This window comes from Ruditapes philippinarum, unplaced genomic scaffold, assembly GCF_026571515.1.
Source record: "Ruditapes philippinarum isolate M1 unplaced genomic scaffold, ASM2657151v2 ctg6651_1_1_1_1, whole genome shotgun sequence".
Classification (NCBI taxonomy): Eukaryota; Metazoa; Mollusca; class Bivalvia; order Venerida; family Veneridae; genus Ruditapes; species Ruditapes philippinarum.
Genome location: NW_026857115.1, coordinates 76,771 through 103,890, shown reverse-complemented (window position 1 = coordinate 103,890; position 27,120 = coordinate 76,771). Strand labels below are relative to the sequence as shown.

Below are 27,120 nucleotides of genomic sequence, written 5' to 3'. Positions count from 1 at the left end.
TCAAGGTCAAACTCAGATGTCAAGTTCTTGATTGGTCAGAAATCTGCACAAAATGAGCACTGACCAATGAAAATTATAAGATCTGAATCAGATATCTGGAAAGTTTTTTTATAATCTCAAGGTCAGGCCACAAAAACTGTTATGCAACAAAACCCAAGTTATCCTTCTACATTGACCACCCTGTTATATGCGCTATAAAAGCTGAAAGTATAACGGTTATTCTTAACAAATAGCAGGTTAAACAGAGGGATTTATTTTACTAATTCAAACTTCAACCATACCTTTCTAATAGCAAATGCTCGGATGATAATGTGCGGATATTTCTGACAGCCAAGATACTTTACTCCTATTGGTCCATATTTCACCTCCTCATCTAGTACCTTGGGCCAGAAACATTGAGTACTCTGTAATTATAATCAAATTATCTTTGATTCTATACTATCTCTTAAGTTATTAAAACTTTTCAATGGCCTTACACTGGTTTAAATTTGAAACTCTATTCATACTGTATTCCTCTTATTCTCAGTGAGTCCAATTATTTCAACAAGAGCTGTTGGTAGGACAGCACACTCGACTATTCTAAGTGCTTGATAGTAAAAGAACCTTGATAATGTAAAATTTTCAAAGTTCCCAAAAGGGCTATTTTTTTTTTTACAAATCCATGTTATATGCCTTGAGAGTGTCCTATTATGCACACAAAGAAGTGTATAAAATTTCAAATTGTTTCAAAGCAAGATGTCAATGAAATATGAAAATATTTGAGGTGGTATGCAGACTTAATGCACATTCTAAGTCAAAAAATGGGCATAATTCTGTCAAAATGCTTGATAGAGTTACCTCCTCCTGTCTAAAGGTTGTGGGCATGATGGTGAACAAGTGTACCATGTTTCAAAGCCATATGCCAATGGACTTTGAAAATATTTGAGGTGGTACACAAACTTTAATGTAAGTTATAAGTCAAAAAAGGGGCATAATTCTGTTGAAATGCTTGATACAGTTACCTCCTCCTGTCTACAGGTTGGGAGCATGATGGTGAACAAGTGTGCAAAGTTTCAAAGCCATTATTATGTCACTGGACTTTGAAAATATTTGAGGTGTTAGAAAAACTTTAATCTAAATTCTAAGTCGAAAAAAGGGGCATAATTGTCAAAATATTTGATATAGTTACCTCCACCTATCTACAAGTTGGGGTCATGATGGTGAACAAAGGTCTGACATTCAAGTATGAATCAAACCTTTGGGCTGATGATCTAAATTCTGTTCATTACATAATTATCATCTTAAGAAGCAGCATATTTATGCATAATCATTTCAAAGCTATGCACAAAAAGAAGAGAATCTATTCATAATCGTCAAGTTTGTCATACAAATGTGACCTTGACCTTTGAACTGGATACCTGACCCCTATAAGCGACACATCATCATCATGCATTATACATTTATGCCAAATTATTTTAAAATCCATCCAGGAAAGACGGAATTGTTTACCAGACACAACCATCAATGCATTTTTATGAATAATTCATATCATGATTTTGGAATATAAGAATGACCTTGACCTTTGAGGGAGAAACCTGATTCATGGTAGTAACATGTTGTCATTATGTCCAACACATTTATGCATAATAATTTTTTATCCATCCAGAAAGACAGAATTGTTGATTGGACATGAACATCAAAGCATTTTCATTAAAAATTTCCTTTGAGAGTGTGACCTTGACCTTTGAGCTTCAGACCCAAATGTTGCACATGCCACATTGCCACACATTTATACAAAATTACTTCAAAATACATCAATATATGACAAAGTAATGGACAATACAGCAAGACCAACGGAAGGATTTTACAAAAACTATATGTCTCGGGGTGGGGGCATAATAAAATAATATTTGGCAACAACCTTCTTATTTGACATAGACAGACATTTCAATCAACTAAGGCTTATAAGCCCATGATGACATGATAAAAGCATAATACAAGACAACATATTCATCCTCATTCAGTTTGACCACTGTACCAAATGTATTTCAGAATATAAATATACTTAAATGGTCTACAGACAGTTTAACAATTAGACTACAGACAAACATTTAGCAAAATAATAATTCTATTTAGTAACTTCTTCATTAGCTTAAGTTATAAAAACAAAATCATACCCTGTTAAATTTATTTTCATGAAGCACTACGAAAGTATTGATTTTAAAATCAAACAGAAGTCTCCAGATATCATTCATTGTACTCTGCATAGGCCACTGTGTCACAATAAAGCTGTTGTCAGAATGATAGCCCTGAAAATACAATTAATTTTAACTTAAATACATACAGCTGACCCAACAACCCTAACCACATCCTGAAAGAAGTGTGTGTAAGAGGAACATTTTACCTGCAATCTGTCTCCACACTAGGTGTGCTTTTGTTCAGGACCTGTTATGAATTTTGAAACTTTCTAGATCTAAGTTCTATATATGATTAACACTTTTGTTTGATATTGCAGCACACCAACACAGTTAAGATCATATGGTGCAGAAACAGGAAAGATGATTTTGGTCAACCATGGGTGTTACAAACTATAAGCAACACCAAGGGTCAAAACCACCTTAACTGTTGGAGCTTAGAAATGCAAAGACTCAAAATATTCTAACCAATTTATTTGCCTCTTACGATCATGCAGGGTTAAATGGTGGCTATAATTCTGATGCCTCAACTTGTAAAGGCAACCCCTCAGTTACAAGGAGAACTTCAGAAGCAAACACTGTAGAGACATTTTGCTGCCATCAGATTATAGAATGTTAAGTAAGATAAATTCTACCCTCATTTAAAGCTATGAAAGATAAACATTGTTTTAATGTCTTACCCATCAAGAAATATGGTGTCTTTTAGTAAATATCATCTTTTATATTATAGAAAATATTATATGAAGAATACTGGTCTGAATGGTTTTTAAGTAAAGTTTGCTCAATTTACATTATTTGGGTAACAAGACTACTTACTATTGCTATTTTCTCCCATGTAATGTCATTGTCATTTGTATTTTTTGTTGTTGTTGTTTTCCAATTAAAACAATACTGTTCCACTTCACACAAGAATTTATTGCTTTATTAATATTATTTCGCACTGAACATGTTTTTAGCTCCACACTTTTCTCACCTGACAATTCCTTCAGGAAAACAATAAAACATCAACAAAGCCTGTCAAGCTTTTAATCACAGCTCCAGAACAACACTGTTGTAATTCAATTAATTTTAACACCGCTGAACTTCAATTTGGAACTTTGGAACCTTAACCTACTGATATCCAAGGTGATTAGCCTTTACCATCAGTATAGCACCAGGCTAGCCTGAACCTCTGCAGGCTCTACACTGTCAGGCTTATTGATAATGGAAGTTTCAACAAGAACTGTCGGAGGACAGTAACGCTCGACAATTCGAAAATTTGTCACAAGGGTGTTTCATTGAGTATAATAATGCTAACCTATATGAATACATAAAATTGTCCGAAAAGGTACAAACTCTTCAAGTTTCAATACATTCCCTTCAGTAGTTATGGAGAGACAAGCTTACATGCAAAAACTTATCCAAGAATTCATGAGTCGAAAAAGGGGCATAATTATGCAAAAATGCAAATCAGAGTTATGGGACTTGTACCAATCATCTTAGATAATCACAGAGACCAAGTGTGTGAAGTTTCAATCCATTCCCTTCAGTAGTTATGGAGATACCAGCTTACACGCAAAAACTTAACCAAGAATTTCTAAGTCGAAAAAGGGGCATAATTATGTTAAAAAGCAAATCAGAGTTATGGGACTTGTGCCAATCATCTTAGATAATCACAGAGAACAAGTGTGTGAAGTTTCAATCCATTCCCTTCAGTAGTTATGTAGATACCAGCTTACACGCAAAAACTTAACCAAGAATTTCTAAGTCGAAAAAGGGGCATAATTATGTAAAAAAGCAAATCAGAGTTATGGGACTTGTGCCAATCATCTTAGATAATCACAGAGAACAAGTGTGTGAAGTTTCAATCAATTCCCTTCAGTAGTTATGGAGATAACAGCTTACATACAAAAACTTAACCAAGAATTTCTAAGTCGAAAAAGGGGCATAATTATGAAAAAAAGCAAATCAGAGTTATGGGACTTGTGCCAAACATCTTAGATAATCACAGAGAACAAGTGTGTGAAGTTTCAATCCATTCCCTTCAGTAGTTATGGAGATACCAGCTTACATACAAAAACTTAACCAAGAATTTCTAAGTCGAAAAAGGGGCATAATTATAAAAAAAAGCAATCAGAGTTATGTGAATTATGCCAATCATCTTAGATGATCACAGAGAACAAGTGTGTGAAGTTTCAATCCATTCCCTTCAGTAGTTATGGAGATACCAGCTTACATACAAAAACTTAACCAAGAATTTCTAAGTCGAAAAAGGGGCATAATTATGAAAAAAAGCAAATCAGAGTTATGGGACTTGTGCCAATCATCTTAGATAATCACAGAGAACAAGTGTGTGAAGTTTCAATCCATTCCCTTCAGTAGTTATGGAGATACCAGCTTACATACAAAAACTTAACCACAGGGACGCCGACGCCGACAAATGGGTGACTGCATTAGCTCGATTATTCTGCGAATAGTCGAGCTAAAAATGGATGATAGCTAACAATATAGTCTGGTCAGTATGAGACTGTTTATGTATAGGCAAGTTTTTTATTATATGAAATGAGGTTTTACTTACATCAACAAATACAGCATTAATAAAGTCGGTTCCTGACTCATTAGTCTCTATTGTCTGTAGGTAAGGCCGCGCTCGTTCAGCTACAATATTTAAATATAAAATTTGTCAAGACAATAAATTAATATCATCAAAATATAATGATAATTCTAATCTGCAAATCCCTTGCACAGTAAAATATGTGTTTATGCAGTAATGTGACTTAAGGTTATAAAGCTATCATTTGTTTTCTGTAACTGGTAGGATAACAAAGTTCATATCTAAGAACAGCAACTCAAATGTGTGTAAATATATTTCCCCCCTTTTATTACCTCCCTTTACATCAATACATTTGTCTTATATTTCACAAGGTCATGCTACATGCCAAATATCTATGTAGGTTCAGAAGAGACTTGCATGATTTTTTCTATATAAATCTATGTAAATTTAGTGTCCTGAGGAAGTCCTATCCTGAGTTCTGCATATCACATTTTCTAATTTCCTTTCATTGGTTCAAAAGATATATAGCAGACACAAAATTGTTAGCAGGCAGATAGACAACCAGGTGCATTACATTTTAGGACAAATTTTTTTTCAGGCATATAAAAATGAAATTCATACTCCTTTTGTGGATTTGGTCCGAGTCTAAAATATCAATAAATATCATGTGTTACTATGTTCTGTGTACAGTTACAATTACATTGGCAATAAAGAATTATTTTCAGCTCAAACTAAGATCTCAGGTATTTGATTGGTCAAAAACAGGCACAGAATCTACACCGACCAATGAAAATCCTGAGATCAGAAATAGTTTTTATAACATCGAGGGGGATAAGAGAAAATTAAAAATATAACATACGGGGCAGTAACATAATGTCCCTGCTCTTATTTCTGTTTTCATCTCTATGACCACTGGCACAATCTCCTATAGGAATTTTTGGCACAATATCTTGAAGAAACTGAAAAAGAAATACAATGTTCAATTAACAGTTTGTTTGTATGAAAATATAATTTTGAAATATCTAAGACCTTTGAACCGTATATGTGTTCATATATATTATATGAGTTTCAGCATCTCAGTGGACAGTCTGTCATCTACATAAATTATGCGATTATGTTTACTTGTTAGTTCCAGAATCAATTTATTAGTGCTGCTTGACTTAAAAATTCAGCTATAAACCAAAAGACACAATACCTCACCCAGTTAACATACTCAGACATCTGAATAATCAGCCGTAGACCTATCATCTAAATACTGAAAATCTTCAAGTATCATTTTGACCCAGAACTGGTATATCAACTCGAGTACCAAAATGTAATGGGCACTCTACAGCAAGGCCTATGCCTATGCAGCCATTTATAACAAAAAATTGAAAAATTTAATGAAAATAAGAAATAAAAATTTTAAAATGTAATTATTTCATTTTATTAAGTTTTCAATGCAATATGGTAATTTACAGTCAAAATTTTGCTCTGTTATTATTATTTTTTTTTTATTTTTTTTTCCTGAACTAATTCAAAGTTGCAGAGTTCAATGAAATTACTTTAGATTATGTTGTATGGTACATAAAGCTGAAAACATCTTGATATATGATAAACAAGTCTATGACAAAAGGCTTGTTATTACATTCAAAGAAAACCTATATGTTTTCCCAGCTACACAGTTTATTTCCTTATATTAATCTTCTAATTTGTTAGTTCTATATTTATAATCCTGAAAACCTGTGTAGCAAATAATTTGTAATCAGTTTTAACATGGGAAAAGAGTCAATGACAGAACTATTTTAATTCATTTGATACTCTGAAAATAGCAGCAAAATATAGGATTCCGCATAAAGGATTGATAACTATTTTTTTCCATATTAATTTGTCAGATTCTATTTTCTTTTTCAGAAGCCATAAAAGATGTTACTACAATCCCTCATTTACGTCAAAAGTGATAGTTACCTGAAATAACCCCAAGACAAGAGTTCAATGTGAAGTTTGTATCTATAGTTACAGGTGTGATTCTATAATGAAGATCTATAGATTTTTTGTTGCCATACATAAGGTAAATTCTAATATCATATTACACTGATAAACATAAATGTAAATAGACTTCTTGAAGGCAATAAAGTTATTTTGGGCTGTCTGTAATCTGTATAATATTTAGAGCAGTAATAAGCTAACTCATATTAAATTTAATCTGTTACTGCGCTAAGCTGACAATTTGTGTGTGTCTTGATAAAAATCAAACCAATATTAAATGTATGTAATTTTTAAGCCACATGGCACAAGCCTTTAATCATTGCTACACATATAAAATGCTATATAAGTAAAGGTGCTACAATAAGTATCAAGTTTTTCAAAGGGAGGTAAATAAACAAGAGTTGTCTGTCAATCAGCTCACTGCTGAATAGTAACCATAAAGAGATACATGTAACTTGAATAGCACAACATAATAATTGACCTTTTAAACAGAAAAACTGGTGAGGCAGGTAGAATTCATCAAAGCACATCTTAATACAAACTTTACAAAGTTTGAAATTCATAGGACAATGCTGTCAGTTTTATCTATTGTTATTACAGAACTAATGAAGGTACTCCTACATACTTGTGACCTTGACCTTTGACCTAATAATAGGTGTGACAGGTAGAAATCAAGGTGCATCAACCAAATGGCATTTTAGTTTTTGGGCATTGCATTTCCTCTATATGGTCTGTATCACTCTTTGATGTGTTTAAACAGTTCTTTAAATACTTTTCAAGTATTTCCATGGGCAAACATTGTAATGTATCATAAAGGGAAATAATATAAAAACAATACTGCAATAATTTATTTTCTAAACTAAAAAAACATTTAAAAGACAAACTTTTTTGAAAGGCTATATATATGGAATAGCAAAAGGATATTCTATTAGTCTTGCTGATTGATATTCTTAAAAGTCAGTGAAATAACACTATTATAGTTCCAATGCTTCTCTAAAAACAACAAGTTTTTTGTTTGTGATATTTTGTTTGTACCTGTATAAGCACAAGCAAAGACTTCTGACACATTAGAACACATATCCAAATAGTTCTAAGAAGGTTGTATCGTCCATCTCAAGAACTCACCTGAAATTCTTTCTCGAACCCGATAAGGTCCGTCTGAGGATCTTTGAGCATAAGTTTGTGAGCAACAGCAGGCAGTTTAGCTGACGGTATCACAGTGTTCCATACCTGTACATACATGGCTAGCGTGTCATAGATCAGTCGGTACTGACTCTGTCAAATATAAACACAGGCAGATCTTATAAGAGTACAGTATTCCCTCTAACTACATTAATTGTATCCAACAACATTTTGTAAATTGTGGATAAATATCAACAGACTGATGCATATATATCATAATGTTCTCAAAGGATCACAATTCTCACTCAGGCAAATGGTTTGAAGTCATGGACCTTAACCACTCAGCCACAGATGCCCCCCACAATTCTCTAATAGCGTTTTGCCTACCAAGCACCGAAACCAATGCCCACTGTTCTTAAAATAGCTCAGCTAAAAAAATATTGTAAAGTTCTGGGCAAGACGAGTCCATTTTACTTAAAAAATACATCTATCTTCTTAAAGGGTATACAGCTATATGTAATGAAAATGTTTAATATAACTTTTTATCACAGTAAAATGATGGTGTTTCTATTATATATTCTAACACGACCCGCATTTTTCCCTATTGAACATAGAAGAAACGAAAGTGTGTTATTATGCAACAGATTCACAGTTTAACGTTCTATATTTAGACATGTGACGTAATCATTATACACGTGACGTAACCACTAAAAATCCGACGCGCTGAAAATAAGTACGGAAACAAATCAGGCGCAATTTTGCTTAACTATCAAGTACGGCAACATTTATTTGTTGATGTCGTGTTAGAATCGAAAAAATATATCCAAATCAGTGATTTTATCGCTTGATAACATCACTGTTTGTCGTTCGGATGCACATCATTATATCACTCGGGCTACGCCCTCGTGATATAATTCCTCGCATCCGAACTCCAAACAGTGATGTTATTGAGCGATAAAATCACTGTTTGGGATATATTATTTCTTAAATTGCCCATTCTCAAAGAGTTGTTACATGTACTGTAATACACAAATATATTTTTATACAGGTATTTTGGAAGTATTCTTTTAAACATTTTTGCAGCAGATATATATTAAGGACGTTTTTGGGAGTTTTCATATAGACATATAGGCAAAATTAAAACTCAGTCAACAGAATTTCTTTAAACTTGGCATGTTGACAGAAACATTTTAAGCGAAAAAAAAATTGTGGTCACCGTTCTCGTTTTTGAGTTATCTGCCCCTGAATCAGACTTTTCTACTTATTTGAGGTCATTTCAAGGGCAGATAACTTATACATTCTTAAATGAATTCTTGTTTTTACTTTTGGATTATGTTTTTCTTTTTATTGTTGAGTACAATACATAATAATATGCAATTCCATACATCGTTTCCATTAATTTTTTTCAATGAAAATAAAGATACTTTAAATTCTTAAAAAATAGGCCATTTTTTAAGAAAAAATGCACAGGTTAAAAGAAGAAGTGGCAATAAAAACTACCCACTCTAAATTTTTTCTTGAAATTTTGCATATCAACTAAAACGAAGGTAAGCTTCGTGAAAAGAAGAAAGAAAAATTGTATCATTTCCCTTCATTGTAAATTATCTGCCCTTGAATTTAACAAAAAAGTCCAATTCAAGGGCAGATAACTCAAAAACGAGAACGGTGACCCCAATTTTTTTTTCGCTTAAAATGTTTCTGTCATCATATTCTGACAACACGCTAAGTTTAAAGAAATTCTATTGAATAGTTTTAATTTTGCCTCTATGTCTACTGGTTGGGGACCACCAAAACCGGACAACCACCAAACCCGGACGGCCCCGAAAATGCTTGATTTAGAATTTTCTTTGTTCAGTGGTTGTCAGTCACTTTTTTAACAACAATAAATGCATGTTTCTTCTATAATTAAGTAAATAAATTTATTTCAACCTCCGTAAATGGTAATATTTTAATGTCTATTTCAAGAATGTTGACATTGAAATTTGGGGGTCAAGAAAGCAATGCCTGACCTCATATAACAGCAATAATTATTTGCAAAGTTAACAATAGAATATCCAAAACTTCAGCATTTGCTGCTGAAATATTGTGTGTCATGTTAAAAATAAAAACAAGAGGGCCATGATGGCCCAAAGTCGCTCACCTGTATATAGGCCCCCGGAGCGGGGCCAGTTTAAACCCCAGGGCTTTTATTTGAACAAACTTGGTTGACACCCATTAGAAGATGTATCATGCTAAACATCTAAGGTCTAGCTTTATTGGGTTTTTTAAAAGAAGATTTTTTATGTATGTATATATATATATATATATATATATATATATATACACATACATACATACATACATACATATATATAAGATATATATATACAATATAGATACATACATATATATATATATATATATATATATATATATATATATATATTTCATATATACACACACACCAAAAAATGCAATACATATATATATATATATATATATATATATATATATATATATATATATATATGTATGTATGTATTATATTGTATATATATAATTATATATATAAATTACATATGTTTTATATATATATGTGTATATATATATGTATGTGTGTGTGTATGTATATATATATATATATATATACACATACATACATACATACATACATATATATAAGATATATATATACAATATAGATACATACATATATATATATATATATTTCATATATACACACACACCAAAAAATGCAATACATATATATATATAATATGTATATATATATATATATGTATGTATATATATATAATATGTATATATCTAAAAAAAAAGTCGAGCTAATGAATGACCCCCGGGGCGGGGCCAATTTTGACCCCAGGGCTCTTATTTGAACGAACATGGTAGACATCCATTAGAACATGTTTCATGCTAAATATCTTAGCTCTAGCTCTTTGCATTCTTTAAAAGAAATTTTTTTAAGTTTTTACTATATGCATATAGGGAAAATCAATGATCCCCTGGGGCGGCGCCAATTTTGACCCCAGGGCTTTTATTTGAACAAACTTGGTAGACACCCATTAGAAGATGTTTCATGCTAAATATCTTAGCTCTAGCTCTTTTGGTTCTTTAAAAGAAGATTTTTTAAAGTTTTTACTATATACATATAGGGAAAATCAATGACCCCCAGGGCGGGGCAGATTTTAATTCTAGGAACAAAATTTGAACAACTTTGGTTTTGGACCTATAGATGATACCATAGACCAAATATCAAAGCTCTAGGCCATTTACTTTCAGACCAGAAGATTTTTCAAGTTTTCACTATATGTATATAATGAAAATCAATGACCCCCGAGGGCGGGGCCAATTTTGACCCGAGGGCCATTATTTGAACAATATTGGTAAAGGTCTACCACACAATGTTTCATGCCAAATATCTTACCTGTAGCCTTTGCCAATTCAGAGAAGAAGATTTTTTTATGTTTTACTATATACATATTAGAAAAACCTATGACCCCCCGGGGCGGGGCCAATTTTGACACTAGGGACAAAATTTGTACAACTTTGGTATTGGACCTTCAGATGATACCATAGACCAAATATCAAAGCTCTAGGCCATTTACTTTCAGACCAGAAGATTTTTCAAGTTTTCACTATATGTATGTAATGAAAATCAATGACCCCCCGGGGCAGGGCCAATTTTGACCCTAGGGCCATTATTTCAACAATCTTGATAGAGGTCTACTACACAATGTTTCATGCCAAATATCTAATCTGTAGCCTTTGCCAAATCAGAGAAGAAGATTTTTTTAGATTTTACTATATACATATAAGGAAAAACCTATGACCCCCGGGGCGGGGCCAATTTTGACACTAGGGACAAAATTTGAACAACTTTGGTAGAGGACCCATAGATGATACCATATACCAAAAATCAAAGCTCTAGGCCATTTACTTTCAGACCAGAAGATTTTTCAAGTTTTCACTATATGTATGTAATGAAAATCAATGACCCCCCAGGGCGGGGCCAATTTTGACCCTAGGGCCATTATTTGAACAATCTTGATAGAGGTCTACTACACAATGTTTCATGCCAAATATCTAATTTGTAGCCTTTGCCAAATCAGAGAAGAAGATTTTTTTAGATTTACCTATAGACATATAAGGAAAAACCTATGACCCCCCGGGGCGGGGCCAATTTTGACACTAGGGACAAAATTTGAACAACTTTGGTAGAGGACCCATAGATGATACCATATACCAAAAATCAAAGCTCTGGCCCATGTACTTTCAGACAAGAAGATTTTTTAATTTTGTGTTTTTTGAAATCCTTTTCTGGCCCTGTGACCTACATATGCAACAGACCGGAACCATTTGAACAACTTTGAAAGGGGACCACCCAAGGATCATTTCTGTAAAGTTTGGTTGATGTGCAGTCATTGGTTTCAGAGGAGATGTTGGTTTATGTGAAAAGTTGACGACGCACGACGACGGACACAGGGCGATCACAATAGCTCACCCTGAGCATTGCTCAGGTGAGCTAAAAAGTACACCAAAGCTTTTATCTGAATTAAATCAACGTTATTACATATCTGTCCGGACACATGGTACTGTAGTATGTACAATTTAGGTAATTTTGATACCCTCCTTGACGGGCCTCGGATATAAGTGTCAACATAAGCAGAACTAAACAAACTAGTTTGTTAGTAAGGAGAAGAACCTAGCTGTTATGTGTCAAATTTTCGTACCTCTAGCTTTAAAATTATGAAATTTGTATAGAAAAATGTTCAAAAAGTGTCCGGTTGATGGTCCCTGACCAGTATATGAAAACTCCCAAAAACGTCTTTAAGCATTATACAATTTAATTAAAATGCAGTTTTATCAAGTTTGACAAGAAAAGCTTGAGCAAACCTTTTAGCACTCAGTCATCAAAATATATATAAACGTATAGACAAATAAAGTAAAGCTATCTCACAAAATCTCTCATGTGACATTTTATAGCAACCAATAATAAGACAATAAAATTGCAGTCATTCAACTTACCAGTGACCTGACCATGTTTTTTCTGAATTTGCGTAAATGTAGTACTGTACTGTATATATCTACAAAATGTTCTCTGTCTAGCTGTTTTAAACAATAATCTACAGCAATAAATGAAGCAGTTCTGCCTCCCCCACATCTACAAATACATATTTATTATATTTTATTTCAATCTCATGATGGTAATTACTTACATATGACACAAGAATTTTGTATACAGTCTGGCCAGGCTGTGTAGGATAAGATTCTTTACTGTTGGCAGCTCAAGTTTCAGTCATTTTGATTTTTAGCAATTGAATTCCCATAAAATGTCAATGGATAATCCCTAAATTAAGAGTTAAGATCAGTCCAGTGCACAAAGTAAATGGGTAAAATTTAATCATACATTAATCACAAACAATTGTTTACAATTATTTTATTTTTTAGAAAATGAACAATTTCTAATAAATTCAAAGTAATTCTTTTATCTAAGTCCCAGTTTCTTAATCAAATCTATGGAATCTTCACAAGTATTAATATTAATAATTGAAAGCGTTCATATTTTAAGGTTACCATATCAGTCATTCAGATAATTCTTCATGTATTTTGAAAACAGAAAATGTTTTGTTTTTAACCTGCAATGTACTAGCATAGGTCCTGGAACTGTGAGCATAGTACGGTTCACACGTCTCCAAACATCCAATAAAAACCCAGGGTCAGTAGAATCATCAGAAAATCCTGTCATCTCAAAATGCTTCAATGTCCGAGGTTCATCACAACCATCCTAGTAAACCAAATTAAACAACTTATATCTATTTTACACATTATTTACCATTTATTTGGCTAAAGTTACATCAACTTTAGTGAAAAAGAAACACTGAACAAACATGTACATGTATGTCTTTTAACAGTTCAGTAACACCTTCTGTTCTGTCAGCATTGTTTATTTGGTTGGAACTTCTATGAAAGCGTTTGTTCTTTCTTATATAGGCAATGGATACCATGTTATTCTGTTATTTGCACAAAGCTGTTTTTCCCACTTAAAACTTAAAATGTTTAAATAGCTTAGACTTATTCCTTGTAAAGTGATTACTGGGACAAGAATTTATCACAAAGTGTAACTGTGACCTTGACCTTTGACCTAATGACTTCAAAGTCAATAAGTGTCATCAACTAGCACTGGACAATGTATTTACCATGAAACATAAACCATGGCTTATTCCTTTTCAAGTGAATGACTGAACAGAGATTTTACACAAAATCTACTGTGACCATGACCTTTGACCTAATGACTTCAAAATCTATAAGTGACATCTACTATCATTGGACAATGTCTCTATCATTCAACATAAGCCATGGTTTATTCTTTTCAAGTTATTTATTGAACAAAGATTTTACACAAGATGCTACTGTAACCTTGACCTTTAAAACCAAATGACCCTTGACCTAATGATTTCAAAATCAGTAAATGTCAACTACTAGCATTGGACAATGTCCCTACCAAGTAACATAAATCTGGGCTTAATTTGTTCTTCTCATATTAATGATCTGACAATTATAACATGTACTACCTACCTTCTGATGGTAGGCACATATTAAACAACATATCAATGAAAATAATGATAATAATGATAATAACATAAAGCATATTAATCCTGACGCTTACATCTAATAATTTAATCAATATACCAACATCTTTCTGAAAACTCTGCTCATATTACAAATTCTATTTTTCAATCAATTTTTTGTGCTAAATATAGTAATCCAAGACAAAAATAGACATAATAAGCTAGTCTGAAAATAATAGTTCATGTTATTATTTTGGATTTGGACAAGCATTTACTTGATAATGTCCAATAATTCATCTATTTTTTTCTCTTTTTCTAAAATTAAAGACTAAAATTATTTTTTCCCAGAAACGAAACAATTTTATCATTTGTATTCACATGAGTTTTATATACTATTTTACAGATGCCATGTATTAAACATGATATGAAATTAACAGATTTAAACTTCATAACAACAAGACTGTACATTATCTAGTCTTATATGATTGTTCATTACCTAGTCAATATCTAATTAATGTGAACTGGTCTATAATGGAAGGTCTGTAACATAATAAATAATAATGTTGATAGAATTTAGTATCAGACACAACAATAAACAACAGAAGAATATAAAGCAGATAATTAATTGTTCTAGACCAAAATACTATTATTCATTATATAAATGCTCATACTAAATTTAATTATTTAGAACATTATCAACAATTTTTTCCCAAGCAATATTTAACAAGAATATCGTTATGATAATTTTCCATCGTTTTTTATCAATATTTGAAATTCTTATGAAATATATGCCCATTGTAGACCAATCCACTTTAAGACATGGGCTGTAACTCTTCTAACATGCTAAAAATTAAAATAGAAACATCTGGCCATTAGGGAAAGGAAATCCAATGACAAATGTGGATGATATTTCACCTACATACTGAACAAAACTATCCAAGGAAAACCTGAGGTAATAATTATCATATAATCCATCTTAAGTATTTTTTTTTCAAATGATTAAAATTTTGAGCAAAGGAATATGAAATGTTTCTTTACAGAAATGGAATACAGACATCTTAAAATGTCATTTCTTAAGATACACACACTAACAATATATAAATTATTGCATTTTACTGTTTTGTTTACTTATGAAATGTCCCAGTAACATATTAGTGAACAGTAGACCATTCATCAGTTTTACCCAAAAATCTATACATAAGTCTTGTAAAAACAGTTTTGTGCATATATGAAGCTACCAGTAATGTCTTCCATGCCCACACTGTTACATTAAACACATTACCCTAGAACATTAAAGAATGGAGACGCATGGAGTGTGCCAAACTTGTACGAAAATGGTGGGGTAATTTTACCTTTGGGATAGCTATATACGGCAATATGAAGTCAATTATTGACATTATACATGACAACATCCTCATAGTCATAATCAAACTTGGCAACATCACCAAATACGAGGGTTGTTCAAAAAGTAATAGGACTGCAGCTCTACTGTTCACATTTTTAAATTTACGTACAAAATTCTACATGAGACAAATATCGGAACATTTTCTCTATATACAGTGAAAAAATCAAAACAAAATGTAAACAAATGAAATTTCTGTGAAATTTTCAAATGACAAGGGGTTCGAAATGCGGCGCACGCTAACAATACAATAATTGACGTTGATGACGTCGTAAAATCGAAATTGTAATAAGCGTCATTCTTTCTGAAAGTAGTCTCTTGGTGTATGAGTCATGTAACTTTTACTTTGCCTCATAAGTTGAGATGAAGCAAGAAAAAAAGCGATAACATTCTCGTTCCACTGTTTCAAAAAAAAAAAAAAAAATAAATGCCCGATAGCCGGCCATTCTCCGGGTTTTCTCGTGTTTTTTTAGTAACCTTGGAACTCAATACGGACTGAAAATGTTAAAGCAAAAGCAATTTATGTTATTAATTTACTCATGTCATCGTATGTTTTTAAAACAATATGATTATATACAGAACAATAAAGATATTTCTCAATTGAAAAGTATCCTTTTCTACTTAGCACAGTCTATTGTTTATTAAAACAAGTTTTCGGAAACACTTCTAATTATTACCGTTAACTATTACATTAATTCATTGATTACGCGTATATCTAGTTAAATACAATAAAATAGTGTTCATAACAAATGTCTTATTTACAATCCTTTGGTTAAAACTGAATAAGTAGACCCGTAGCAGAAACAAACAACGATAAACAGTTCGCGTACCGTTTACCGTGGTTTCTTTTGTAGCGCTTTTGCAATTGACGTCACTAACGTCCCGTCAATTTTCAACTTTCATCCTCGCCCTTTCTCGTAAGTGATCTTGTATTTGCAGTTTTTGAATTGCTTATGCCAGCTGAAAACAAGTGTCCTGATGGCAGGATAATTGTCCTCAGTTTATTTAATCATTTTGTGTGTATCTGAATGATTATAGTCAATCTGTTGGCAAAATTTAAAGATGGCACACATTTTCCGTTTGTTAACAAATGTCATATTTCTACATCTAACGCTATGACCGCTGCTGTTCAAAAATTAATAAACAGGCCATTTCATGTCCGAATGTCGTCAAATTTGGACATAATGTCACATAAATATATTTCAACGTATTGATGGAATACAGGGGAAAACAAATAGTTATTTATGAATAAATGAGAAGTAGAACTTAGCTCCAATAACTATATTTATGTGCTACGCCGGGTGCGTGTTACCATGGTTATTCAATAGCAAAGGAAAAGCGCGTTTATCACAAAAGATTAAAAAACTTATGTTTGATTTGTAGAAAACACTTTACGATTGCTTTACATGTGAAAATATTATAAATTGAATGAAATTTGAATACGCAAGACTCCCAGTCCTATTACTTTTTGAACAACCCTCGTATAACAAAATACTTTATAACATGGAAGTTGTCATTAACATAGTTAAGTCAAACAAAGTTTGTTGTTATGTAATTGTCTGCCATTTTCATTTTCCATAAATAAATTATACTACACATGAGTAAAATATAAGCTGGGAAAAATTAATTAACATACTCAATGTCCCTAATGTATAGACATTTCCATTTTGGCAAAAGAAAGTCTTAACAAATCTATGGTCCTAAGTGAACATCTTTTTTTGTTAAAGTGACATTATGTAAGTGTTAGTTCTTCCTAAGATAAGTCACTTACTTCACAAATTTGGAATGTTCGTACGGTAAGTTTTGAAAGCTCTAGTTTGTCTTTAAGGTATATATGTATATCTCCGTGTCGCACATATTTCTGAACACTCAGTATGTCACCCCAGTATTTATCACATTGTTGCTGAAATACATAAAAACAAAATGTATACATAAAAGTAACATTAAATTAGCAATCAGTTAACATTGTAAGACAATCATCATCAGACAGGAGTGATATAAGGTGCTGTTTCTAACGTAACTGTGTGACCTTGACCTTGAGGGACAAAATAACCCACACACCATCATTCTTGCAACAAGCAATTATGCAGCTTTTTGTTACCCTAAAACTGCCGTGATTAACATGGAGAACATGGAAATCTAGACCATCAGTAAAACCATGTCAATAAAACATTTATCTACATAAAAGATCTACATTTGACTTAATTCTGGAAAATATGGCCTCTTGTGTAAAGCATACATGTTATATTGGTATTGTCATACACAGTCACCATGTGTGTCGTAACTAAATCACAACCAGAAGTGGTTTACTGTTCCCCAGCATATGCTATACTCGCTGGCACAATAGTATCTTGTCATTTTTCTATTCATTATTCCAGTTTCTGCCATAAATCAATCTCGGAATGACATAGATAATTACCGTCCTAATCTGTAGAATGAGTTATAAGTATAGTAGATCTTATATACAACAATACAGGACATATGAAATACTAAAAGAATATGACAATTCCAGTTTCATATTACTATAACATAGTTTATAACCAAATATAAGATAGTGTAAAGTATATCCCGGGACAGAACAAGGGAAATGCCAAATAAATGAGCACAATATTTTCCTCCGCAGTACACTAATAGATGGAATGGTTTTATATATCAATACTAAAATTACTGCCAGCATTTTAAGCATATCAAAATTTATTAATATTAAGTGCAATGTAACATTATTAGTTTGGCATTCGTAAAACCCAGAGGTCTAATAAATTCATTCCTATCCCATATCAATAGCTCAAATAGCATTGTTCTGACTTTTTTCAGCCACACAAAAAATAACATGTTTGCAGAAAGCCCCATTAAGCTATTGTTCATTCATTTCAGGGTTTTTTTCCCCTATCTCTGTCTCTTTTTTTTCTATTTTCCCTAAGTATCAATCTCAAATTGACGCTGATAATTACAAGTATACTAAAACATTTCTCTGACAGCGTTGATGTATCTGACGCCAGTTGTACAACTCCCTAAAGTAACAATGCATGAACTGAAGTATGAAATTCCATCGGAATATGACAATTTTATGGTTGTATATAATACCTTCATAATGGAATAACATATTATTAATGCATGAAGCAAGCCAATAAATGAAACATTGGACCAGTCAGAATGATGAAGGACAGAATGTTCACTATTGAATCTAGAGCCAATATAACAATTGTGTTTGGATTATACGCGTCTCATGGTACATGTTAATGTCTGACGGTACAGTTTGAGCTACATGGTCATGGCCTCATTAAATTTGATTGAAAGTTATGATTAATCATTATAAAGATATACAACTGAGGTACATAGACAATAATGATGATTGAATGACACAATATAGACAAACATCCAAATGTGCGGAGGTTGTTGAAAATAATTCCAGATGTTTATGGAAAATAACTCACAAATGTACGGGGGTGGGGGTTGTTGAAATAACTTCCAAATGCATGTGGGTTGTAAACAGAATTATCTTTATTAATCCATGAAGTATCTATAAATCTATGTATGGACCCGAATCAGAATGCCTTTTTATGGAGATTGCATATAAAGTTTATGATGGTTTTTTTTTTATTGTTATGTGAAAGGGGGACTTGTTGCACAGACAGTCATGATTTTATAACAATAAATTAAATATCCTCCTACTATAAGAGTAATCATGAAATACAGATCATGAGGTGATCCTTTAAGCTTAAATGGATTGAATATCAAATGTGATAATATTTGCATATGTTGATAGCCCAATTAGATTAAAAATATCAGCCAGTTTGTGTTTTTTTACTTGAACTTCACTTCCATCTACTTTCTGTACTAGCAAGAAATGATAAAAGCTGAATAATGTAAGCTTGCAATAAATGATACAGTGATCGGAAATAAACCATGCATATTCAATTATACTAACTTGCAATAAATGGTTCAGTGATTTAGTTTGCCCACTATATGGTATGCTTGCTGTTTTAAGTTTCACTGAATCCTCTCTCTCTCTCTCTCTCTCTCCTTATAAAGCATAAGAACAAAAACTTACTGCAGCATTTTCAAAAAGTCCTGTTGCCATAACAACAACATGAACATTTTCTTGCCAAACCATATGCCAGAAGGCTGCAACCTGTTTGCCTCTAGGTCCTGTAAAATATGATACTATAATTCAATACAGAGCTATTAAAATAATTATACTAGGAAAGTTAGTTAAACTGTTAACCCCATTGCCTGCTTGAACCCAAAGTGATTAGCCAAAGACACCTGAGTAAAGAGCTAGACCAGTCACCACATTTTTGCTATATAATGTTGGAAGTTTAGTTTTTATATCTAAATTCAAAGCAAATTCATGAGGTAAATGGAGAATGTACCAATAAGAGGGAAAAAGAAAATTAAGAGTTGTACGTGCATCAATAAAGAAACAAAGTTAAGTAAGCACACAGGTTATGCATCAGTCAAATTTTAAAAAGAATGACTGTGCCTGAATCTTCTGAATAAAGAATTGAATTGAATAAACCAGTGATGGAAGAAAAAGTATAGTGATTGTTACATGCTTTTCTGTGGACAGTCAAAATTTCATTGCAAAATTATGAAATATTATTTTCACAGTAGTCGGACTTTATCAGAATGTGAATGACAATAATTTAACTTTAATGAGTGAAATATAGTCAGAAATACACGCCATCATGAGTAAAATGTGATTGATTACGAGATGCATATACATATCTGCACATATCATTTTCAAAATGTAATGTTATTCCGTAAAAGTTTACAGAATTATATTTAAGTAAGAACTCTGTGACGTCATGATTTGATGACATTAATGAGAATGCATGTTGTTGCGCGGCAAAAATCAGTAAAATTGACTTAAAACCAATAAAAAGCATGAAATAACTAAAAAATTTGTTTGTTTGGTGATCTAATTATATTTCACTAATAAAATACCAGCTTTTATATATTCACTCCTGGCTGCGCCACTCATGAAAATATGACATCAAAGTGTTCTGTGACTCTTTGAAATATATTTCGATCTTAAATGCAAAACAAACAAAAATCCTCTATAGGTTAAAGAAAGTTAATTAGGAACTGACGAGAGTAATGCGACACCAGTCAAAGTATATGATTGTTTCCATGTCTCAAGTTTCGATCCTGAAATCATTTTTGATGATTTCTCTGGAAATTATATTTGTGTATATTGCAACTACAGGCAAGACAGACTGCATCAATAAACTGTTTTCTAGATATCAAACATAATATGATTATATGGTTGAAAAAAACAACTGACATTGTATTGATTATGATTACACAATAAGTCTGTTTTCTAAAGATTATAAAAGACAGCTCAAATAAAGAACTATCTGCCTGCTCTTATTTGAATTGTCCATTTAAAACTTGAACTTCTTTGCTGCATTTCTTCCCTGAGATAATGTCAATATTGACTAGACTAACAAATTAACACCTTTATTTAGAATTACTTCTTTATCTCGCAATATATTGGTTTGATTTATGGGAAGAGTCACATTTTTAGACATAAGTGGCCGCAGTTTGTCAGGCTGTAAGATATAATTACACACATGAAAATATGTTTGCCATATTTGGAAAAAGCTAAATGAACATGAAGGGGCAGGTGGTCTATAACTATTTTAGATTCAATTTAACAGAGATATTTCAAGGTATTGGATATATATTTGTAGTATATTGAAAATACAGAGAATTAAATTACAAACACAAAATTATCTCTTAACCCTTTCCAAGTGAAATCATCCATCTTTCAATCTGTATAAAACACCATTCATCATTTTCAGGGAAGATTTCAAAATATGTACTTATTGTATAGCAAACAGTATAGACCATATTTAGACAGGGATATACATGTATGCTGGTTGACCAAGGTCTGCACTAGTCACATGGGTAAACCCCAGGACTTTTATTTGAACAAACTTGGTAGACACCCATTACAAGATTTTTTAAGCTTAATATATCAAAGCTCTAGCTCTTTGGGCTTTTTAAAAGAAGACCCAGTACGCTAAGGGTTAGAATCTCAAGTTTCTTTGATACATTATCTTAACATAGCTTTTAGATTCAGTCATGTTTATCTTCAGATATTGTTATGAGAATACTATTGACATTTTGGTCAATCACATATACACCAAAAATAGTATGTTCAATGACTGGTGGTAGCTCACTGTAATATTTCATCACATTAACTTCTAAAATTAGGAGATCTCTAATTACATGTATGTATCAACAATGGAAACAATAGACCTTTATAAATTTTAAAAAATAAATGTTAATAATTATATAGTGGTTTTTGTTTGTTTGTTGTCAACAATGGCAACAATAGAGACCATAAAAATTATACAAAATAATGTTAATACTAGTGTTTTGAACATACTTTGTAATAAATAAAAGTTTGATTGAAGGGAATTTCCATTTTTCAAAGAATATGTAAATAAAGAGAAAGTCAAATTCCTTATACAACAATAATCCTTATGCAGCAATTTATACAGAAAACAATCTGTTGTAAATGTAATTATCCGATGTCTGAGCTGTAAAAATGAGCCGCGTCATGACAAAACCAACGTAATGGGTTTGCGACCAGCATGGATCCAGACCAGCCTGCGCATCCGCGCAGTCTGATCAGGATCCATGCTGTTCGCTATCAGTTTCTCTACTTGTAATAGGGTTTGTGAGCGAACAGCATGGATCCTGATCAGACTGCGCGGATGCGCAGGCTGGTCAGGGTCCATGCTGGTCGCAAACCCATTATGTTGGTTTTGTCATGATGCGGCTCAAATTATTTTAGACTAAACATATGAAGGCATTAAAGAAATCTGAGAGAAGATTAACTCCTGTAATATATATTGTAAAATCAAGACAAGTCACAGAAAGCCCCCCTGGATCTTCAGCAACCTTACAAGGAGCAACTGAAATCTGCTGGTACCCTTTATACAAATTAGCCTTTGAATAACCTATTGAACTAGTGAAAAGGATTTGCCCAACTTTGAATTTGAAACAGTCCATTCAAGTTTAAGTAATTTCCATATCAAAATACAAACATTCAGTGTTATCACTTAAGTTTCTAAAATATTCCTAAGATAAAAGGGGCATAGCTCCTAAAAATATTGCTTTTAGGATAATGCCCTTTGTTTAACAACTGTTCCTTGTCATGATAATCAAGTTATTCAAGTTTCATATTGATAGTTTTCATTATTTTAAATCATTCTACTTAATTGTTTTAAATCATTCTACTTTGTAAGCAACTTTTACAAAAAATCTAGCAAAAAAGGGGCATAACTACAAAAGTCTTACTTTCTGAATAATGTCTCTTGTCTTACATTATTTTTTTTTCAATCTCTGATTCACCAAACCAGGAATTAACATGTTAACAAAGCCTACTTACCCTGAGTAGCAATATATTCTATTTGGTTGTTATAACCCTGAAAAACAAAAAGGAGAGTATAAAATTTGAGTAACAGAGTAAAGTATGCCTTGTCTTACTGCAAATATATATAACCCAGCCCCATAGCTGTGGTTACTGTTGAAATGACCTCATCTTACATGATGATACTGTTCTTTTATTTATAACAATGTCAACATAGATATATTACAATGATGGAGGTAAAATTGTAAATACAACAGGTGACCTACCTATACTATATATTGTATTATCTCATACTTTCTCTTATAGTACAGTATGATATAATCATTAGTAAGCTATTTCTGTACTCGTGAAATGTTAGTGTGTCAATGTATCAAAAACCAAATCTTGTTTACATGAAGTAACCAACATACCTCAAATAACTTACAGATCAGAATGTCAGTTTGTATGTTTCTTGTAAAGACAATATTGGATATGGGGAACTTGAACTGAACATAAGTTTGTCAAGACCTTATCAGAGTCACAATAATACACAGAAATATGGGATACCTGTGTCTATATTGAGAAAACTTTAGTTTACAGTATGCTGTTTGCTGTTAAATGTCAGTATTTTTTATTTCAATCTCTGTACAATGAATAATTAAAAGTTACAAAAAAACAAGACAGGACAAGTTCATAAATTAATCAGCAAAGATATGGATAATGAGATTGTTTCAGAAAGGAAATGTTCACCCTTATATAGATTTATTGGGCATATAAGACATGTACAATTTTTGCTAAAGTGAAGAACGATTCTAAGACACTTGCTTCCTTTGACATTTTCTCGATATTTTGCTGTGGCAGACATTTGCCCCCCACATATATGTTTTGAAAGGGTGCCCTTCCAAAAAAAGACTAGGGGGCAAATGTCCACCTAATGGAAAAGGGAGGCAAATGTATGGGGGAAAATTGTCTGGGGGCACCAAATGTCTGGTCTACGTGAAGAACAGACATAAAAATTTCATGAATGATGTAGAGATTGTATGATCAAATAAAACACAGACACAGTTGACCTATCCTTTATATATGATCACACATTATCATGCTATCCATTCATTCAACTTTCATTGTATTTGTACTAAATTTTGGATTAGAATTTTTGCCATTCGATCCTTTGACAAATTTGCAAGCGAGTAAACAATAACAATTCTACTTGGCTAATATTAACCTACTGGTACATGTCTAAATTTATTTTGATTATATCAACATTATACCAAGGAAAGTAACCATTCCTATTTGAATAACAACTATATACATGAAAGGATAATCTAAAAAAGTTTCGAGACATGTAACTTTATGGGCAAAAAAAGGAAATATTTCATGTCATATGTGGCAGCAAATCTCAGAAACTGTAAGCTAATTACTGAAAATGTTATCACAATATGATTTCCTCCGTCTGCCTGCAGACAAACAAGCATGACTTGCTACAGAAATTCTATCTCCCTAATTGTGTTAATGTTTCTTACAACAATATATTTCCCTCTAGCTGCATGCCGTGTTTTTCTCTGTTCCAATTATAAGACACTGTATCCCTTAGCTTTTCTTAAGCTAAATCAAAAAGCGGCACAGAATGCAGTTACTGACAACGTAAAGTAAAGGATTTACTTTTTCTGATTATCGTAGGACTTATAGTTATATATCATAAGCCTTTAATAATTATAGCCACAGAAAACTCGAAATGCTAGAGGTCTTATACTGTCAATATAAAATCTTTGTTTGTTATTGATGATATTGGTATTATAAAAGTATCAAGAACAGAATGTCCAGCCGTGACAAGTGATGTCAAACGAGGTGTAAACATGTCAGTATCAGCAGGCGGAAATCTGATGTACCAATTTGTGACATTACAAGACACAAAGTCACTATTTAAATTTGTCAATTTTTTTTTTACATAATTTATCACTCATTAGGATGTATGATGCTTTAAAAACCCTATCTATATCAGTCATTAATTAAATATTTATCTCCATATGTATCAAGAAGCAACCTGAATATCAGGTTCTATTGCTCCATTATTCCTACCTTGCAATTAAGGAAATATAAAGTTACTTTCACAGTCACAAGTACCAGACTAACACTATATGCTCTACTTAATATGAACTGTCATAAAACCATTTTCTGTCATGAAAATTTCTTAGTTCAAAAAGTAGAACAACTTCAATAAAATCTATGCTACAAAAATGAGTCTTAGTCAGTTACTTTACATTTAGAATGACTCAAATGGCATAATTAAGTGAAGTTTCAAATCTTCACATTTAATTTTTAATTTAAACCCAAAATTAATATAAGCTTAACAAGGAATTTTCAAGTTCATGAAAACGTAAAATACAGCAGAAATCCACACTAAAGATATTGGGTTTGTGTAGTGTTACAAAATCTTGAGCCAAAAGAAATACCATATTATGAAGTTATAAAAGAATACCTTCTGTGGAAAGATACAAACAAAATATTAACCAAGTGTAATGCCAATTGATGGGCAAGTATAATAAACCAACTATTCTTTTATCCTTCCCATGCTAAAATCTTAAATGGACTTCCTTCTGGATAAAACCATTCATTTCAACATTTTCAAGGAACACTAAATAAGATGTATAGACTTAATTAATAGATAATAGTGTAGACCCTGATCAGATGGAATGACATTTAGTAGTTGATCTTGGTCTACATGCACCAGCTGTATGGGTATGAGGCTAAGTTGAGTCTGTTTGTTTGTATGGTTTTACAGCGCACCAACACAGTGTAAGTCATATTGTGCTGAAACAAGAATGATGATTTTGGCTACCCTCAGGTGTGACAAACCTAAAGCAACACCAGGGGTCAAAACCCCCTCACCTACTGAAGCTTAATATAATAGATGCATAGACTCCAGTTATTCGGACCTATTTAGTTGCCTCTTACGATCACCAAAGGATAAACGTTGGCTCCAGTTCTTATGCCTCAACGAGTCTAAACAATTTAAGGCAACCCCTACGTCACAAGGGCCTTGAGTTGAAAATATAATCACGATTTTATGTTTAAACCCTTGTATAATAAGAAACAAGGGCAGACAAATTATATGGCAGTATAGTACAGTGGAACCTGTCTAATCCGAACTCGTCCGGACTAGAAGAAAAGGTCGAATTAGAAAGGTTTCCGGATTAGAAGGTTTTTTTTACATGTTTTTCATGTTATTTGCAAAATAGTTTAAGGAAAGAAAACGGGAATGCATTTGAACTTGCAATTTAAATATTTTATTTTTGCAATCTCTTATCGTTCATTTTAATACATGTGAATACAAAAATAAAGAAATAAAAATAAACAAATAAGCAAAAATATTATGTCCTTAAGGGTAAGTTAACCTAAAATGTTAAACAGGAGGCTAAGACATGATTAAATATTCGTACCAGCATTTGTCAATTGTTGTTTACTCTTATCCGATTCAGCGATTATCCAAACTCACTGCCAGTTTCAATTAATTTTCATTACTTAATCACGTGTCATTGAATCCATTACAAAGGATTAAAGATATTTCTATTGCATTATATCGAAATGTTTATTGAAGGTGACAAAAAACAATCAATTAAGCAATTATTGAAGATATCAGGGCAAGCTAAGTGTAAATTTCACACCTTCGCAGATAATACGTTTCACCCATTAATCAAGCGGAAAAACACTTATCCGTTTGGTGTATGTTTACACCTGCAAGATGTGCGATTATTTGTTATTTTGAATGAAGGTGTGACATTTGGCAAAATCTGTTCGGATCCGAGAGGTAAATTTTAGAGTAAAATAAGAACAAAAATTGAAAAAATCGTCTGGAATTCGGAGTAGACAGGTTCCGGATCCGAAAGGTTTTTTACTATTGAAAATAGAACGAATAAAATCGGGACCGGACACTTCGTTCGGATAAGAAAGGATTCCGGATTAGAAGGGTTCGGATTAGCAAGGCT

At 32.3% G+C, this 27,120-nt stretch overlaps 1 protein-coding gene across 4 annotated transcripts in view; it reads right to left on the bottom strand.

Annotated features, from left to right (window-relative positions):
• The window catches only part of LOC132748811 (receptor-type tyrosine-protein phosphatase kappa-like), a 104,695-nt gene that overhangs the window by 12,636 nt on the left and 64,939 nt on the right, over positions 1 to 27,120 (bottom strand). For all 4 annotated transcript variants that reach the window (XM_060738449.1, XM_060738450.1, XM_060738451.1 and 1 more), the window contains 10 exons: positions 23,174 to 23,210; positions 19,820 to 19,917; positions 17,540 to 17,671; positions 13,434 to 13,582; positions 12,823 to 12,958; positions 7,801 to 7,950; positions 5,567 to 5,666; positions 4,732 to 4,811; positions 2,157 to 2,288; positions 282 to 404 (listed from right to left, as the gene is read on the bottom strand). In XM_060738449.1, coding sequence (XP_060594432.1) covers positions 282 to 404; positions 2,157 to 2,288; positions 4,732 to 4,811; positions 5,567 to 5,666; positions 7,801 to 7,950; positions 12,823 to 12,958; positions 13,434 to 13,582; positions 17,540 to 17,671; positions 19,820 to 19,917; positions 23,174 to 23,210 — 1,137 coding nt within the window. The remainder of the gene's footprint in view (positions 1 to 281; positions 405 to 2,156; positions 2,289 to 4,731; positions 4,812 to 5,566; positions 5,667 to 7,800; positions 7,951 to 12,822; positions 12,959 to 13,433; positions 13,583 to 17,539; positions 17,672 to 19,819; positions 19,918 to 23,173; positions 23,211 to 27,120) is intronic.